The sequence below is a fragment of the Chelmon rostratus genome, chromosome 1 (genome assembly GCF_017976325.1).
Source record: "Chelmon rostratus isolate fCheRos1 chromosome 1, fCheRos1.pri, whole genome shotgun sequence".
NCBI classification, from domain to species: Eukaryota; Metazoa; Chordata; class Actinopteri; order Chaetodontiformes; family Chaetodontidae; genus Chelmon; species Chelmon rostratus.
Genome location: NC_055658.1, coordinates 446410 through 464030, shown reverse-complemented (window position 1 = coordinate 464030; position 17621 = coordinate 446410). Strand labels below are relative to the sequence as shown.

Below are 17621 nucleotides of genomic sequence, written 5' to 3'. Positions count from 1 at the left end.
GGAAACATACATCACATATATCTGCTCTCATCTGTTAACCTGCAGTGTTTCCATTGGCTTGCAATGCCCACAAGCATCGACTTAAAATGAGGACACCAGTGCAATGGCATTGAGGCTGGCAAATAAGACATTCAGATAACGTCAAGGTTAAGAAATGGTATGGTCCACTTTAGAGAAATGGTATTTCAAGACATATTAGTATTATATTTTTTATAGATTACAAACTGTGCCAGATTTTTACTGCATGTAAGTGTTTTTACATAATCAAGTGAAAATGTGTTACATTTTATCAAGTTACAAATGCGTTGTCACACAGTTCAGTTGAATTCAGCCATCATTACTTTTATTATTTAGACCTGTGCTTTTTTTTACTTCCAATATCAAAATGTCTAACATGAAAAGGGCCTACGAAGCTCCCAACAGGGCTAGATTTACCCATTAGGGTGCCCAGGGACTAGCTGTGGAGCACTTATAGAGCTCCTCGCATCCTCATCCACAGTTGGGGTTGTGATAATTTGACTACACTCAAGTTTATATAAGAATGTGCACACTGTAAGGATAAAATCAACAAAAAGCCTGTCTGCCTTAATATCAGGTTAAACTGCAAGAGCTGCATTAAGGTCCTTATCAGTTCAGGTTAACAACCATATTTGCCCCAAGGCCACCTAATAGGTTAAAAATAGTACTAAAAAATCTAATTTTATTGGTTTTGTCATTCATGACTTTGGAGGGTTATTAGAGGACAATTCAACAAAAATGACCAAAAATGACCATATGTTCCAGACAGGTAACTATCTCCTTACTTTTTTCACTGCTCCTCAGTCGAGTGTCCCCACCCTCACAGACCAGTGAGACTTTGCCTCAGAGAACTGTTTGTATAACTAAATCATTAATCTGTGTTAATGTTGCTGATGAGCCCAAATCTAAAACCTCCAGCTGTGTTTTCACAGCTGTTAGCGGGAAAACAGGTGTACATGGGGGGTTCAGTGACATAGCACATCCTCTTTCCTGGTAGTATCAATATAAATCAGCACTAGATTTAGAACTATTTGTTTTCACCACCAGTGATAAACATCCAAAGCTGCTCATGTTTGCCTTTAGCTTTCTTTTCAAGGGGTAGAAGTCTGCAGACAGGTTATCTCAGCAGATTCAGACCCAGCTGGAGAAACCTCCTTTCTTCTTTCCACTTGCGCCATCTGCTGTCAGAATGACACATTTCAGCTAAAAGACTGCTGTTCAACAAATTCCAAAGTACCTGCACTATTTTGCAATGCAAGATCTGGATAGTCCTGCTGCTTTCGAGCAAACTTTTTTCAACTTTTCACAGAGAGACTGTTGACTGTGACTTCTTTCTAGGGCTAAAAAATTACTGTATAGACAGAAAAATTATCTGCAACTATTTAGAAAATGATATCAATTTCAGACCTATTTATTTTTATTTATTTGGAATGTGTGTGTGAATGTGTGCGTGTATATTATATATATATATATATATATATATATAGACAGACAGACAGACACAGAGACTATGTGCAGATGCATGGATTTCACTACATTCAAACAGAGAAAAGAAAAAGAGTATTTTTTTAATTAAATAATACTATGATATTTACAGTTTATTTTCGTTAAGGTGTGGATTATCTGTGTGTCAGTACACCAGAAACACAGCAAATTCCAAATTATGCATCATGTGGAAGGAAAGCTGTTCTTTTGTAAATAATATTCTGAAGTGGGTGTTAAGTGGAAGTGGAAGGCTGCTAGAAGGTTGATCTGTTTTTTGCATTCTTCCTCAATTTTAAATTGTTTTTGTAGAACTATGTATTGCCTCTATTTCATGAACATTTCCGTTGATGAACAGCCTCCTGTCATCTGGCAGGGCATACTGTCTGGGGTGCTGGCACTACTTTGTGGTAGACTCATGGGGTTTTTCTGTGGACATGGGTCAGACCCTAGACCACGTAGACATTATTATATATTAGTTTGTCCTGCCTTTGATGATGACATAATTTCAAGTATCCTGTAAGATTTAGCACTGTTAATTTCGAAAAAGAAAATTCAAAGCTTGAGACTTCATAGAGCTGACAAATGTTGCTATTTTTCTGGTTGCTGTACTGTGTTCTTTTCATTTTTTGTTTACCTCTGCCTCTTTGGTTTTTGTTTGATTGAGTTATTCTTGTCTTCCATTGACTGGAGGGTGGCGTACAGTACTCTATGATTGAACCGTACACAGAAACGGTGACTGTTCACCTCCAGACTCCGAGGGGGCAGCATTTCAGTAATGATGAAGGAAGCAGAGCAGGCTGGTGGAAACCGATGGAGACCGAAGAGTGAGGTGTTAGCAGCGGTTAGCGACAGCAGCGTATAGTGTACGTCTTTAGTGAATTAAGGTAACTAACTAAACACACGGCTGTGAAAAGTCCGTGAGCAGTAGCAGAATAAGCTTGTAAGTTAGGTGGAGATGGCAGGTAGGTCTGGAAATGAAGATCTATTTGACAGTATAATAATGGCGGAAGAAAGGTAAGGTTTCCTGCAGGGGAATGTTGTTGTTGAACAGTGTTTGGGTTGTGGAGTGAGGCTGTTAACGGTCTGTGATTGTCGGAGTTACTATAGCTGTCAGAAAACAGGGCGTAGCTGTCCTGATTCGTCTTTTTTGTTTGAGGAAAGCTATTACATACTGACACTCGTTTTGAACGTTGCTTAATGCACGGGATTTATGGAATTCGATCTCATACCATTGTGGGAAAATAACTGAAAGTCGGAAAACTGTTCAGTGCGCCATTATTATCACATATACATACATACATACATACACACACATATATATGCACAGCGTTCGACCCAGCCATCCCTGAATAACAGGAGGAGGTCACGCGCACCTGTGACAGATATGGGTGTCATGTTTCGGTTTTCATGGCCCTGGCCATATAGTGTATGTTTTCTATATCTGATTAAATAAAATCTTGTCTCACAAATTAATATTAATACTCATTTAAAATATATCTAGCTGATATGTAATGTGTTTTAAGTGCCCTTCATAGCATTAAGGCTATAATTTAAATAGATAATTTATTTTAGAAATAAAACTTTGCTGCTTGAGTTGTGAGTTGTTTGAGTTGAGTTGTTTTGTGCTGCACCCACAACATAACAATGTGGTGATAATGGCACAATGGAATACATTTATTTGCCAGAATGTTAAGAAATCAAATCACGCATTTATTTTTTATCTGTACTGGGGCTTTTTTTTTATGTTTAAAAGGGCTGAATATTGACATGTTTACGCAAACAGGCCCCAAGAATAGGTGTATTTTGAAAATGTATTAGAGATAGATATACATTTTTCCAACATAATCTGCAACAACACGACACGTTCAAAATGGGAATGAGTGTTATTATGTGACACATTTCCTCAAACAAAACTCAAAAGACGAATCAGATATGTTTTGACATTGTAATGAAAAACTAAATAAAGCAACATTCACGTGAACAGCTACGTATTGTCTAAACAGCCGTCTGAACAAGAACAATAACACACACATTCCGTTGAAAGTCACCAGTGAACAGGGTCACTCGTTAAACTGAAACACCAGGACACATGTTGAAGTTACCTGGTAACATTAAAGCCCCTGCTGAATCACTGGGAGTAGTTTCTTAGTTTATCATACACCCAAAACACAAAACAGCACTTACTAAGCAACTGGGCAAGCTTGACGTTTTGTCTTCTAGAACAAGTCCAATTGCCTCCATAAAGCACTTAGAAGTACCATGACCTGAATGAATGAGAAACCTTACAGACAAAATAGCAGCTATACTTGACTATAATTACCTTTAGACAATTTCCCACAATATAGTGAAAGAGGTGTTGACTAAATGTTGCTTATAAACAAACAAAGCCTGTGTTCAACAAGCGGTATCAACACTAATGACAAGTGAAGTTGATCTTCACAAACTTGAGGCAGTTTTTATTCTTCTTGCCAAGCATGTGAAAATCCAGCATGTGAAAAAAAAAAAAATAAAGTTTGAGTCGAGCAACAACCAGTGACTGAGGGTTTGATTGTTTTTTAGGTTCCGAGGGGAGGGCTACCGGGAGGGATTTGAGAAAGGGACCTACCGAGGACTGCAGGGTGGCCGCAGGCATGGAGCCTCTCATGGGGCAAAGCTATCCACTGAGGTGAGTCAGCACTGTGAATGTGACTGTAGTTAAGTGCCTTAACTTGACCTGCACAGAACATGACTGACATCTAGACCTGTAAACCCTCCTGTTTTTCCCAGGATTCTCTTATATTTTACCCTTCTGTCCCGCTGTCCTCCTATTTCAATATTTTCCCTTATATTCTCCCTCTCCCGTATGTAGTAGAGGGCTGCATTGGGATTGGGTCCCGTCGACACAAATCTCACGGGAGCGGGCAGTTTGACTTTTGCTGCGGGCGGGAGCGGGCGGCTAAAAAAAAACACTGTGGGAGTGACAGGATGATGGAGTCAACAACTGAAATCGAAAAAAAAGCTAAAACAAGGTCTCTACCAGTGTGTCAAAGACACGCAGCCCAGGGAAACGAATCAAACATCCCCATGAGCATCTATTAATAACCTATAAAATGACGTGTTTTCTCCTGCGGGACAGGAGAAGACACAAAATCAATTCATTTCTATTATTGTGCGGGCATAAATTCTCAGAGTTTTGCTGGTGCAGGCAGGAGTGTAACACACGTCGCGGGCAGTAATGGTCAGAAATTCAGTGGGAGCGGGCAGGAGCAGGATTAAGAAACAGTCCCGCGCAGGGCTCTGCACTCATGCACTCAAAAGGCACCCACCAATAAAACAAGAAGAAGATGAAGATGAAGGATGAATGTGAGAGGAATGGAGTACCTGCCAAAAAGGCAAAAAGTTTGTACAAATATCCCACCAAATGGTAGGAGTCTTGCCCGGACTTAATGAAGAGCAACGTCAATGTTGTGCTTTTTGTAAAATTTGTCTCACAGATTTAAGTCTATCACAAGGAGGGAAAGCTAACATGATCTGGCATGATATATCTGCCAAGCATAAGCATGCAGAAACATACTCTACCAGTGATTGTATTTGTATTATCTCTCCCATCCATTTTCAGAATCACCCTCTCCTACCAACTGTCTCATTTGCCAGTAGCAAATGTGTTGCTTTAAATTCCTCCAGCCTCAGGTTTTTTTTCCTGTCTCTTGGTCTCTAATCTACAGATTTCCTTCTATTATGGGTTTGCCATCACGTGGAAATGTCTCCTCCGACATAATACAGATCTCAAATCAAGGTATGGTCTCCTCAAACAAGGTCATTATCTTCTTCCAATTTAGCCTAAACACTATGCTGGGGGACATTCATTGTTTTTCATGTACATCTTATAACATACTACTACATTCATCATGCAAATTATTTAATTCTAACATTTCTAAAAGCAATAGGCAGAGACCCCTGTCTGGGCCCCACAGACAGTTGACTGACTTATCAATATTGGATGTAGTTTTTTTGAATGACAGTGCACTCTTCTTCTACCTTCTCATCAAAAACAATCATCATCCCTATAGTAAGTAGCAATATAGTAAGTAGTAGATACAGAGTAATTTGTTTCTAAAAAAATGGGTCACCCTCAAAACTCTTGGTCATCACCAGCTAACTGTGAATAAGCCTGCAGATTTGGGCTTGTGGATTTGTTACAGACACATTTCAATCCAACTTCGAAGAAAAGAAAAATCCCAACTTGTGTCCAATCATCAACAATCAAATCAAGCTAACTCAGTTATCCAACTACAAAGAACAATGTGCTATCTGAGAGTTTTGAGAAGCTGTTTTCCAGATGTGGCCAGGGTGGATAAAGGGGAGTTTCGTATGCTGCATCCAGCTTTTTGGGTCCAGCTGCACCCAGAGGCTGTGTACCTTTGTAGAGGATCCATATTCAGAGAACATTTACTGATTATGGTAGTGACTTGCTTGTGGAAAATCCAGTGACTTACTTCAAAGCCACAGTGAGTGTCCTGTCTGATCATTTTGTGTCTGTGTGTATCTATACTGTTAGAAAGCGTATGAAAGCACTGGGTTCTCTTCTGGGTTTGATCCAAAACTCTCCTCATGATGATCCGCAGTCTGCAAAGCTGCAGGAGGACATGGAGAAACTGCGTGCCAAATTCAGACAGGTACTCGTTTTACTTTAAGTTTGTAATAGTAAAGGATGTCCAGGGGTCAGTTTAAGTTTGTAATGAATCACTACCAGCTGTTGATCCTTTGTTTCCTGTAACCCACTGTGGTCCAGGCATGTCAGATGTCAAACACACTCTATTGTGCTACATTAATACTCTGGTTCTGTAACCTAAGCCACATCTTAATGAGTGAGTAGCCGTGATATAGTTTGTTAAAATTAGTACAAAATGTATTACAAATATCTGCAAATATGTACTACCTACCTGTATACATTGCCCAGTATAAGTATAACAGGTTTCTCAGTGGACAGTAATCTGTCATTGGAACCATGAAAACATTTAAACCAACGCAAGTACACAGGAGTCAATGCCAGATACAAAAAATATACTAAATATGTTGGATGTATCCTTACCAATAAAATTTTCTATTGTCCTGTGTGTGCGTGCGTGCGTGCGTGCGTGCGTGCGTGCGTGCGTGCGTGTGTGTGTGCGCGCGCTTGCACTATGCAGCCTGTATAGACACTGTAATGTGAATGTCTGGTATGCTTATCCTACTGCGAATTACATGTAACCATCTGCATTAGCAAAGCAGTTATTGCATGCTAGCTAACTTCTGGTATTGTCCAGGTCTGCGCTATGCTGAGTGTCCCAACTGACTTCAACGATTACATCAAAACTTCTGAAGGGACTTCTTTCTGAATCTCTCCTGATCATGTGGAGAAGCTGGGCTGACCTTCGTGTCCTGTGCAGCTGATGTCAGTCTCACAGGTGGCATCAAGTGATTGTCTGCACTGGATTCATCAAAGGGTTTGGAGTACGAAATACGAACTGTCAGTTTGACTGTGGTCTTTGCCGTCACATTCTGGTGGGAAGGTCTAACATGTAGTAACTACAGCAAAAGACACAAAAGTCAAATCTTGGAACATGATTTGCTTATTGGTGTCTTGATTCTTTGGGAATTTGACTAAACTACAGTGACAGAGTAACTGAAGAAACTCTTGCTTCTCAGTTAGTGGTGGAAAGTAAGTACATTGCTCGTGTAATTTTCACTCTGTACTACTCTGTACGCCACTCTATTGTGTTCTTCTCTTCACAACATTCATCTGATGTGTATTTTAGCTTTCAGAAAAAAAGATTTTACAAAACATTTGAAGAGTTTAGAAAATATGATGCATTGTTATAGATTAACAGTGAACACTTAGTGTATAATGTCAACATTGAAATGCCAGTGGGGTGGACAAAAGAACACCTTTCTGTATAGCACAATACAACTCAACAGTACCACAGCTACAAAGTTAGCCTACCATGGAATCCACTCTTTAAAACACAAGCTGAATATTATAGCCTTTATGAAAACCGATTTATTACAGAACTGTTGTATTAGACAGCCTTAGTTGTAGCTAGGGGTACCCAATAAATTGAAGTGAAATCTGCCTCTACCAGCTTCAAAAAAATAGCAAAAAAAGTTTCTGACACTTTAATCAGCATATTTTTACACTTTGGAGGAACACAAAAAATGTAAAGCTTTCTTATTTAACTGATAACTACTGTATTTAATAAAGTAGAAATTTGTCAGCATGAATTTTACGCTTTTTTTTCTTTATTGTTTTGTTAAGTAACTTAAGTAAAGGATTTGAATAGTGATGGAGAGAAAAGCCAAACCATCACAACATGGCAGCGTGCAGGTACACATTTACTCTGGTTTTACACCTGACATATGTACACTCCCCTCGAAAAATATTGGAACAGTGAGGCCAATTCCTTTATTTTTCCTTTAGACTGAAAACATTTGGGTTTGACATCAAAACATGAATATGAGACAAGAGATCAACATTTCAGCCTGTTTACACGTATTTACATCTGGATCTGATACACAACTTTGAAGATTATTTGTGAAGCATTATTTGTAACAGAATGCCAAATTTATAGGTGGGCAAAAGTACTAGAACAGAGACTTAAAATAGGTTAAAGTGATTAAGACTTAATGTTTAGTTGCAAATCCTTTGCTTCTGAGTTAATTTTGTTGCTGCCATCATGTGTTACATGCCCAAGCTATGACATAACCTCCACTGTGTTTCACAGATGAGCTTGTATGTTTGGCATCATGAGTAGATCCTCTCTTTCTCCAAACTTTAGCCTTTCCATCACTTTGGTAAAGGTTAATCTTTGTCTCATCAGTCCATAAAACTTTGTCCCAGAATTTTTGAGGCTCATCTCTGTTCTTTCTGGAAAATTCCAGCCTGGCCTTCCTTTTCTTCTTGCTAATGAGTGGTTTGCCTCTTCTGGTGTAGCCTCTGTACTTTTGTTCCTGAAGTCTTCTGCAAACAGTAGATTGTGATACCTTCAGTCCTGCCCTCTGGAGGTTGTTGCTGATGTCAGTAACAGTTGTTTTAGGGTCTTTCTTTACAGCTCTCACAATGTTTCTGTTGACAACTGCTGCTGTTTTCTACCCGTTAGACGTCTGTTACTTAGTACACCAGTGTGTTGTTGTTGTTTTGTTTTGTTTTGTTTTTTTTTTATCTTTTTTAGGACATTCCAAATGGTTGTACTGGCTATGGTCAATGTTTGTGCAATGGCTCTGATTGATTTTCCATCTCCTCTCAGCTTCAGAATTGCTTGTTTTTCACTGATAGACAGCTCTCTGGTTTTCATGTTGGTTATACCTCTAACTAAAATGCAGTCTGCACAGGCAAAACACAAATCTGAAGCTGATCATAGACATTCAGCATTATTTATTGTTTGAATAATCAATGTAATAGGACACACCAGGGCAACAAAACACATCTGTCAGTCACATGTTCCAATACTTTTGCTCACATGAAAAATGGGTGGGTTCAAACAAAAGGTGCTGTCTTCTAAGTCGGGCATCAGATCCAGATGTAAATACCTGTAAATAAAAGCTAAAATGTTGATCTCTTGTCTCATATTTATCTTCTGATGTCAAACCCAAATGTGTTCAGTCCACAGCAAAACAAAGGAATTGGCCTTGCTGTTCCAATGCTTTTGGAGGGGAGTGTAGGTCTTCAGCTCTAACATTTTATTACTTATCACAACAATTAATTGATGGGTACAGAATTTATCAGCAACTATTTTGATAACTGATTAATCACGTGAGTCAGTTCTAAGCAAAAGTTCCAAACATTCACTGTGTCCAGCTTCTCATATTTGAATATTGGCTGATTTTATTTATCTTAAATGATATTTAACTACTACATATCTTTTGGAAGGAAGCACTTTGAATCTGACAACTTAGAGTTTTGGAAACTGAGACAGGAATTTTTTTATTGTGATATTTTGTGGACCAAACCATTAACTGATTAATTGAGAAAATAGCTGTCATTTGCAGTCCTTGTTGCAATAAGGGATAGACTTCATCTATAGGTTAATGTGGCAGTATTGGGAAGGGCACGGCAATGATCATGCAAATATCACAAGCCAAAAACTTTCCAACAAGAGGTGAAAGTCACAAATCATGTCACTTATGTTTGAAAGAGGCAAGAGTATTGAGCCTCCCTTAAGTGGAGAAACGTGTTATGAAGGTTGGCATTCATTTAGAATATTTTTTTTCACACCATGTCATTAGAGGTATTTTTGTGACACAGTTCAAATCAGTCACATTGAAGCAGTATTTCACCTGATGCAGCAGTGTTTTAGCTTTTTATGTTTGTGTTTTGTGCCTGCCTTTTGGACAACAATGGTGGTCTGTGGCACAAAGGCATAACCTACAACAGACTGTGGTTCCACAGACAGTATTTGCTGGAAGAATCAGTTTGTTGTTAGTTTTGCTGTCATGTAATTTTTTTTATCATAATACAATGATAACTCAATGTAGTCTGAGTGATAGAAATCCCCAGATACCGCTAATGTACTCAGATAAAAGAAGGAGGATATTCTACAAGCTATAGAAATTGCATGTCACTAGAGAATGGTGCTGTCACTTGGTGATTACACCATAATCGCAACCTCGTTTCTTTATCTCTCACCCACACATATCTATTAAAGTTGAGGTGAGTTTTGTTCAGTGATAACAAATACCTTAAAGCAGTCTTTTAGATTTTATTGGAAAGAAATGGCTGATATGCTGACTTGATGGGTGAAAAATTTCCTCTCAGACACTGTTGTAAATAATCTATAAATAGGGTATAACAGTAATGATGAATATTGTTCTTATACACACACACACATACTATATTGCCAAAAGTATTGGCTCACCTGCCTATACTCGCATATGAACTATGAACTTGTGACATCCCATTCTTAATCCATAGGGTTTAATATGACGTTGGTCCACCCTTTGCAGCTATAAGAGCTTCAACTCTTCTGGGAAATCTTTCCACAAGGTTTAGGAGTGTGTTTATAGGGATGTTTGTCCATTCTTCCAGAAGCACTTTTGTGACACACACTGATGTTGGACGAGAAGGCCTGGCTCTCAGTCTCCGCTCTAATTCATCCCAAAGGTGTTCTATAGGATTGAGGTCAGGACTCTGCAGGCCATTCAAGTTCATCCAGACCAAACTCTCTCATCCATGTCCGCTTTATTGACCTTGCTTTGTACACTGGTGCACAGTCATGTTGGAACAGGAAGGGGCCATCCCAAAACTTGCCACAAAGTTGGGAGCATGGAATTGTGCAAAATCACTTGATATGCTGAAACATTCACAGTTCCTTTCACTGGCACTATGAGTTTGGTGAGGGAATACTTTTGGCAATATAGTGTGTGTGTGTGTGTGTGTGTGTGTGTGTGTGATATATATCACATGGCAGCAACTCAATGCATTTAGGCATGTGGACATGGTTAAGACAATCTGCTGCAGTTCAACCCGAGCATCAAAATGGGGAAGAAAGGTGATTTAAGTGACTGGCATGGTTGTTGGTGCCAGACGGGCTGGTCTGAGTATTTCAGAAACTGCTGATCTACTGGGATTTTCACGCACAACCATCTCTAGGGTTTACAGAGAATGATTCGAAAAAGAGGAAATATCTAGTGAGCGGCAGTTCTGTGGGTGAAAATGCCTTGTTGATGGCAGAGGTCAGAGATTCAAGATTCAAGAGTCTTTATTGTCATTGAACATGTCAATGAAATTTTCATTGCAACCCCCATGTAAGGAACAGATAGTAAGAAAGATAAGAAGACTAGAAAGAAAAAAATTAAGATAACTACAATAAAATTAGATAAACATGCAGTAAAAATATTTGTAAAAGCAATTAAAAATATAACAGAATGAAAATATACTAAGGCAATAAAATATATAAGCAGAATAAAATATACACAATACTATAATAAACAATAAACAATAAAATATGGAAATGAAATGTGCAAACAGAATAAAATATATAAGCAGAATAAAATATACACAGTGAAATGTACCGACAGAATAAAATATACCAGTGGACAATAAAATATACCAATGGAATGTGCCAATATAGTAAAAAAGAATATAACTTAATTAAGTGTATGTGTGTACCTAAAAGTTGAGTACACAGAAGGTGCAGGTGGAGGTAGAGGTGTAGGTGTAAAGTGCAGTGTGCAGTGTTCACAGTTCTCACAGTCTCTCACTGCAGTGAGGGGCTGCTGGGGGTGATAGCTCTAACAGCTCTGGGGAAGAAGCTGTCCCTCAGTCTGTTAGTGGTGGTGCGGATGTTCCTGTACGCTTTCCTGATGGAAGCGGTACAAACAGTCTGTGGCCCGGATGGCTGGGGTCCGTGGCGATGGATCTTGCCCTCTTCCTGACCCGGCCTTCATATATAGAGTCTAGGTCAGGAAGGGGGCAGCCCACGATGCCCTGTGCAGTCTTAACCACCCGTGCCAGTTGTTTCCTCTCCTGTGCCGTGCAGCTGCCATACCACACTGTCACACTAAGGCAGAGGATGCTTTCAATTGTGGCCCTGTAGAAATTAATGAGCAACCGAGAGGAGAGTCCAGCCCGTTTCAATTTCAAAACAAGGAGAATGGCCAGACTGGTTTGAGCTGATAGAAAGGCAACAGTAACTCAAATAACCACTCGTTACAACTGTGGTATGCAGAAGAGCATCTCTGAACGCACAACACGTTGAACCTTGAGGCAAATGGGCTACAGCAGCAGAAGACCACACCATGTGATACTCCTGTCAGCTAAGAAGAGGAAACTGAGGCTACAATTCGCACAGGCTCACCAAAATTGGACTTCCAGCAGGATAACACACCATGTCATAAAGCTTGAATCATCTCAGATTGGTTTCTTGAACATGACAGTGAGTTCACTGTACTCAAATGGCCCCCACAGTCACCAGATATCAATCCAATAGAGCACCTTTGGGATGTGGTGGAACGGGAGCTGCAGCAACTGCGTGATGCTATCATGTCAATATGGACCAAACTCTCTGAGGAATGTTTCCAGTACCTTGTTGAATCTATGCCAAGAAGGATTAAGGCAGTTCTGAAGGCAAAAGGGTGTACCTAATAAAGTGGCCTGTGAGTGTATATATATTTATATATAAGGGATAATGTATAGTGAGCAGGTTACTATGGAGAAATAAACCCCAACAGGATGACATAGAAGCCCGTCGCTGCTCTCACTGCCCAGCGGCTTTGAAAGTAAATGCGTACGTTGCATAGCAACTGCCTGTCACTGTACACAGGCAGGATAACTTATTTTTTCTTTGTGTTTTTTTCATGTCCGTCCGCATCAACCTGGTCAATCTCTGTGTCCTCAAGTCACTTGTGCCTTAATATTACTTCACCTGTCGGTTCAGCGTTGTTCTTGTCATGCCCTCCACCTCTGGCAACATCTAGTGGCAATACCTCTCCCTCCCTTCTTTCCCTGGCAGTGTGAGCATGACTGCCACGCTGGTGGAGGGCAGGTGCAGCTCATCCCAATCACCAGATTGTTTCCAGCCCAGCGGGGAGTGGTCACCTCAATTGAAGCATTCTCCAGCCTGTATAAAGATTCCAGCAGACCACTACTCGACGCCAGTCTGTAAACGACCTCCAGTCAGTGCACCCTGGCTCTGTTGGTAATTTTGACTCGAGTTCTGAAAATTCTGTTTTGTAACCCTGTTTTCTCTCTGCCTAGTTCCAACCCTCTCTGCCACCTGAAGATCCCTCCTGCCACACTCATCTGCCTCTGGTTGACCTGCCTGGAAACTGCCTTCATTCACCTTCAACTACAAGCCAGCAGCAGCCACACTGCCACGCCACCCAGCCCTGGGTGTACTCCCTCTCCTTTCCCATTTCTGTCTGTCAGTAAGCTCTGATCTGTTGCAGATTGTTTCAGTTCAGCCTTTATAGGATCTTCAGTTTATTAGCCTTGTTAATCTGTTCAGTTCTCCGTTTTAGTTTTGTTTTCTGGTAGTTTTTCGCCTAGTTGCTAGTGAGCACAGGTAGCTTTGTTTTGTAGTTTTGACCACTACTCCCTGTGTTAGCATTTTGATTATAAATATTTTCATTTGGACGCTTCTGTCTGCTGTGTCTTTGTCCGCGTTTGGACCTCTGAACCTGATCCGTGACAGTTCTTTACTTTTCTTCGCTGGGGACATGTCATTCTCCAGCAACACATCAAGTGTTTTGTCCTCTCCAAACAATTAATTAATTGTCAATGTCCGGAAAATGCTCCATATTTTGCCGCGCAAATCAGCTGGCAATTTGTTGTTGAGCATTGTACATTAAGGGATTGCCCCTTTAGCCTATGACTGTTGGGAATTCCTGAGCAGGCGGTCCTTTATCGAGAAATAAACACCCCTGAATTTTGCGGCTTGACCAATCAGAATTGAGTATTATATATATCAGCATGGATGTAATAATGGCACCCAACTAACCATCAAGGTGTTCTAATTGGAAAGAAGCACCAGCAGACAGTGTCCTGCCAGAGTGTCGTAAATTCAGTGATTGCAGGATGCACAGCGCCTGATGTGGTGTCAAGATAGGAACGCTTGTTCGCACTGACGTTAAAAATGTTTGCAACTCGATTAAAGGACGCCATTGGTTAATGTTAAACTCCTCTCCCTCTGTCTGGATAACACCAGGTCACCAACCTCTGCTTTGAGTCATGTATGTACAGAGTGTATACATGCTGCTGCTCGGTCCACACACGCAGCAACAAAACAACAAAAGCATCAGGAGGCACCAGAGAGGACTTTTTCAGCCTTTGTCAGCCAGACTGCTTTCTATTCCATGTCCAAACACACTAACAATAGCCCAATAGATTTGTGTGTGTGTGTGTGGTGGGGTACAGTAGCAGCTGGTTTATGCAGTGTTAGTCAGCAGGTGAATGCTGTCTTCTAGTCGGCAGCTTCTGAGGGCGCACAGAGAAAAGAGTAAGGGGGGAGGAGGAGGAGAAGGGGTGACAGGGGCCAAATAAGAGAGACTGCATTTAGATGAGTGTTTTAGCACGACTTGTTCTCTCTTAAAGTTAAAAAACCAAAGGCAGGATAGAATGAGCAATTATCAAATAAAGAATCCAACAAAAAAAGAAAAGGAATGAATCAATTTTTTGTTGAGGTAAAGAGGAGGAGAAAGGGTAAGGAGTTAGAGGAATAATAATCAGAGGAGGGAGAAAAGGAGGTGCAGGAGGAGAGGAGAAAGATGAGGAGGGAGAGGAGGAGGGACTGAGGTCTTTGAGAAAATGTAGAGGAATGTGGGGAGCAGGTGGTGAGTTGTGACATGAAAAGCAGTGGTGACAAATGCAGTGGTCCGGCAGCAGGAGAGCCTTCTGAATGAGATGGTGGCATCGGATTTCACCACAAGCACACCAAGAGCTCCACGAGGAGGAGGAGGAGCCTCCATGGAGAACAGCAGATACACATGGTGCAGTCTGTGTGAACACACATAGTTCAACTATTGACATTTTTGTTTTTTCATTCAGTTGGATAATATAATATACATTCTGATCATACGTATATTGTTTGCAATATCGTTATTAATGAACAGGGTGGATAAGGAACTGGTTGCAAGCCTTAGACTTAACTTTCACTCTCAATAAAGCAGTTGGATATGATAATTACTTGTTACCCCTTCTGTTTCCTTTAGCAGCTGCGGCAGACAATTACAACAATAATCATTATTATTAAGGTCAAGGCCTTTTGAGAAGAAAGGTAAATGAACCAAAATTAATGCCACAAGCTGCAACAACCATCTTTTGGGGTACACAGAGCTGAGCATAGTCATTTCAGTTAGATTCATTTTGTTTCAACAAGGAGTGAGAGCAAAGTTCCACCATGTAGTGGAACTGAGTCTCACCACTGAGTCTCACTCACCACAAAGTTTAATCATATCGGATCATAGGCGTCTTGAGTCATAACCAAATATATGACAGGCCACGTCCATTTCCACCAATCAATATGGCAGTTCAGATTTTGATTAATTCTTGTCCATAGTCCATGTACACTTAAATTGGAAAAGACATGGCCTGAAGATATGTACCAGGATTTATGATGATCGAACAAATCATTCACAAGTTATGGCCATTTTGTTGCTAAGCCCTGCCCCTTGGAAGAATAATAGGTTGATCTTGCTCATTTAAAATAGAAATGTGCCACTGATGCTGCTTGGGTGTTGTTCTATTCTCACTCAAAAACAAAACAAAACAAATCTAAGGAATGTGGCCATTCCAAAATTGAAACTTTGGGCCTTAATTACAATGCCACTGTCTAGCTGATTGGACATTTTTTGGGGGGAAGCCCTTGCACCTCAATTCCAGTTATTTGGCCAAGTTTCATGTTTGTAGCTCATTGCAGCTCACAGCAATTTGAGCTTTTGCGGCAGAAAAATAATGAACTGGTACAAACACAATATTATTCTTACCCCGGGGTTTGAATCGTTTTGATAATAATTATAATAATAATAATGAACCATGATAATACAAAGCTAATTTTAAAAATGGACAACCCATATTTTCCATTGTCACTAAATCCCATGAAATCACCAATATAGATACTTTCATTGAAAAAAAATGTAAGTAAAATAATTTCCTAAAACTTACTGTAGTTTTACCAAATGTTACAGGAGCATTTGTTTGGGACTATCAGACTTTCAGTGGCAAATGAATCCATATTTGGTGCTCAAGTGATAATTTTGGGGCAGCAAGATGGTGTGTGTGGGATTGAGTCAAAATAAACAGTGTGTATGTGTATGTGTTTATGCTAATGAAGGACAATTTCACCTGAGCCCAGTCTCATTCCCATTTAAATACTGAGGATTTGTGCATCTGTTGTAGTAGAAAGCGTGACAAATTCCTGAGAGGGGTGGAGATCAGGGTAAAGTGGAGTGACAGTCCCTGTTAGCCAGGAAACTAAGGTTAATGTGCTGTGTGAAACCAAAACTAAAAACTAAAAACTACCTTACTTAACCAATGAGTTTTTGGAGACTAAACCTAACCGAACTGTGAGTGTATCATAGAAGTGACCACCAGGGGGAGCCCAAAGAACTGTATGACATGACAAACAATACAAACTGTATCTTTCTATGGTATTTCTCAGGGTAACACTGACTCAGGAGTTGCTCCCAATGGACAGTCCATTGCCTTGCATGGCATCTCCACAGTCATTGATGTGAATGCATTAATGAGAGGCAATCTGGTGAAGCTCTGTGTATGTTTTGGTAGAAAAGTACTGTACTTGTTTATTTAAAAGGTTACTACATTTCCTCTCCCTTCAGAACTGTGTCATTCTCTCCTTTTTTCCCCAATCATCACAAACTACCCAAGCACAAGCATCCCTCCATCCCAGCATCCTTTCCTCTTCTCTTGCTTCTACCTTTCCTGTCCTGTCTTCTCGTCCATGGTGGTGTCATCAGCCAAAACCTCATCATCATCATTTCCTCCTGTTTCTTCTTCCCCCCCTTCCCCCAACCTTCATGTATCCAGTGTAATTAAATATGTCCCTTTTCCCCATAGCGGTACTCACAGCATGTCCCCATTTGCCTTCCTCTGACTAACAGCATCACTTCAATCACTGCATTACGTCTGGTGCACCCATTGCATCAATCCAACCACCCCCCTTGTCACCCACACTCAGACATCTGATTCTTGCCAGACTTACTTGTTACTCATCCTTGATCTTGCAGTGTGGTTCAGCAGTCACAAATCTTATACATACCACACTATCTTTGCATTCCAAGGCACCAGATGCCCATAGCAATACAACCTAGGAACATACTGAGACATCATGAGTTCATGCAGAGGCTCACCTTAGTTTCACATCAATTCATCATCTGTGCCTCATCCAGGCCACAAAAACCTAACTGACTTCAGCAACACACTGCTGCATCCAGTCTGTAAGAAGGAACGCTACCGCAGGTCCTTCATTAGGTTATTCAACGCATTGCATTGTATTGGCATTGTATAATGTATCACTGTGTTCACACACAAACTGACTATAAACATCTTTCTATCTCATACATCTCTAGCTCCACACACTTTATTAATGCTCTGCCAGGGGATTTATGGTGTTACAGGTAGAATTAAGTACAGTGAGTGTGCTCTATTG

At 40.3% G+C, this 17621-nt stretch overlaps 1 protein-coding gene across 1 annotated transcript; it reads left to right on the top strand.

Annotated features, from left to right (window-relative positions):
• Positions 1 to 2320: 2320 nt before the first annotated feature.
• Positions 2321 to 7743, top strand: lto1 (LTO1 maturation factor of ABCE1). Its single transcript, XM_041935668.1, has 5 exons — positions 2321 to 2517; positions 4063 to 4168; positions 5208 to 5278; positions 6041 to 6158; positions 6789 to 7743. Exons 1-5 carry the CDS (start codon positions 2459 to 2461, stop codon positions 6858 to 6860), a joined length of 426 nt encoding a protein of 141 aa, XP_041791602.1. The 5' UTR covers positions 2321 to 2458; the 3' UTR covers positions 6861 to 7743.
• The last annotated feature ends 9878 nt before the right edge of the window (positions 7744 to 17621 follow it).

What these genes read in the sequence shown, in the direction of transcription:
- lto1 (XM_041935668.1), top strand. Translation starts at nt 2,459, where the DNA reads ATGGCAGGTAGGTCTGGAAATGAAGATCTATTTGACAGTATAATAATG. An exon ending in AATACAGATCTCAAATCAAG is followed by an intron (nt 5,279 to 6,040) that starts GTATGGTCTCCT and finishes CTATACTGTTAG; the next exon opens with AAAGCGTATGAAAGCACTGG. An exon ending in TGCGTGCCAAATTCAGACAG is followed by an intron (nt 6,159 to 6,788) that starts GTACTCGTTTTA and finishes GGTATTGTCCAG; the next exon opens with GTCTGCGCTATGCTGAGTGT.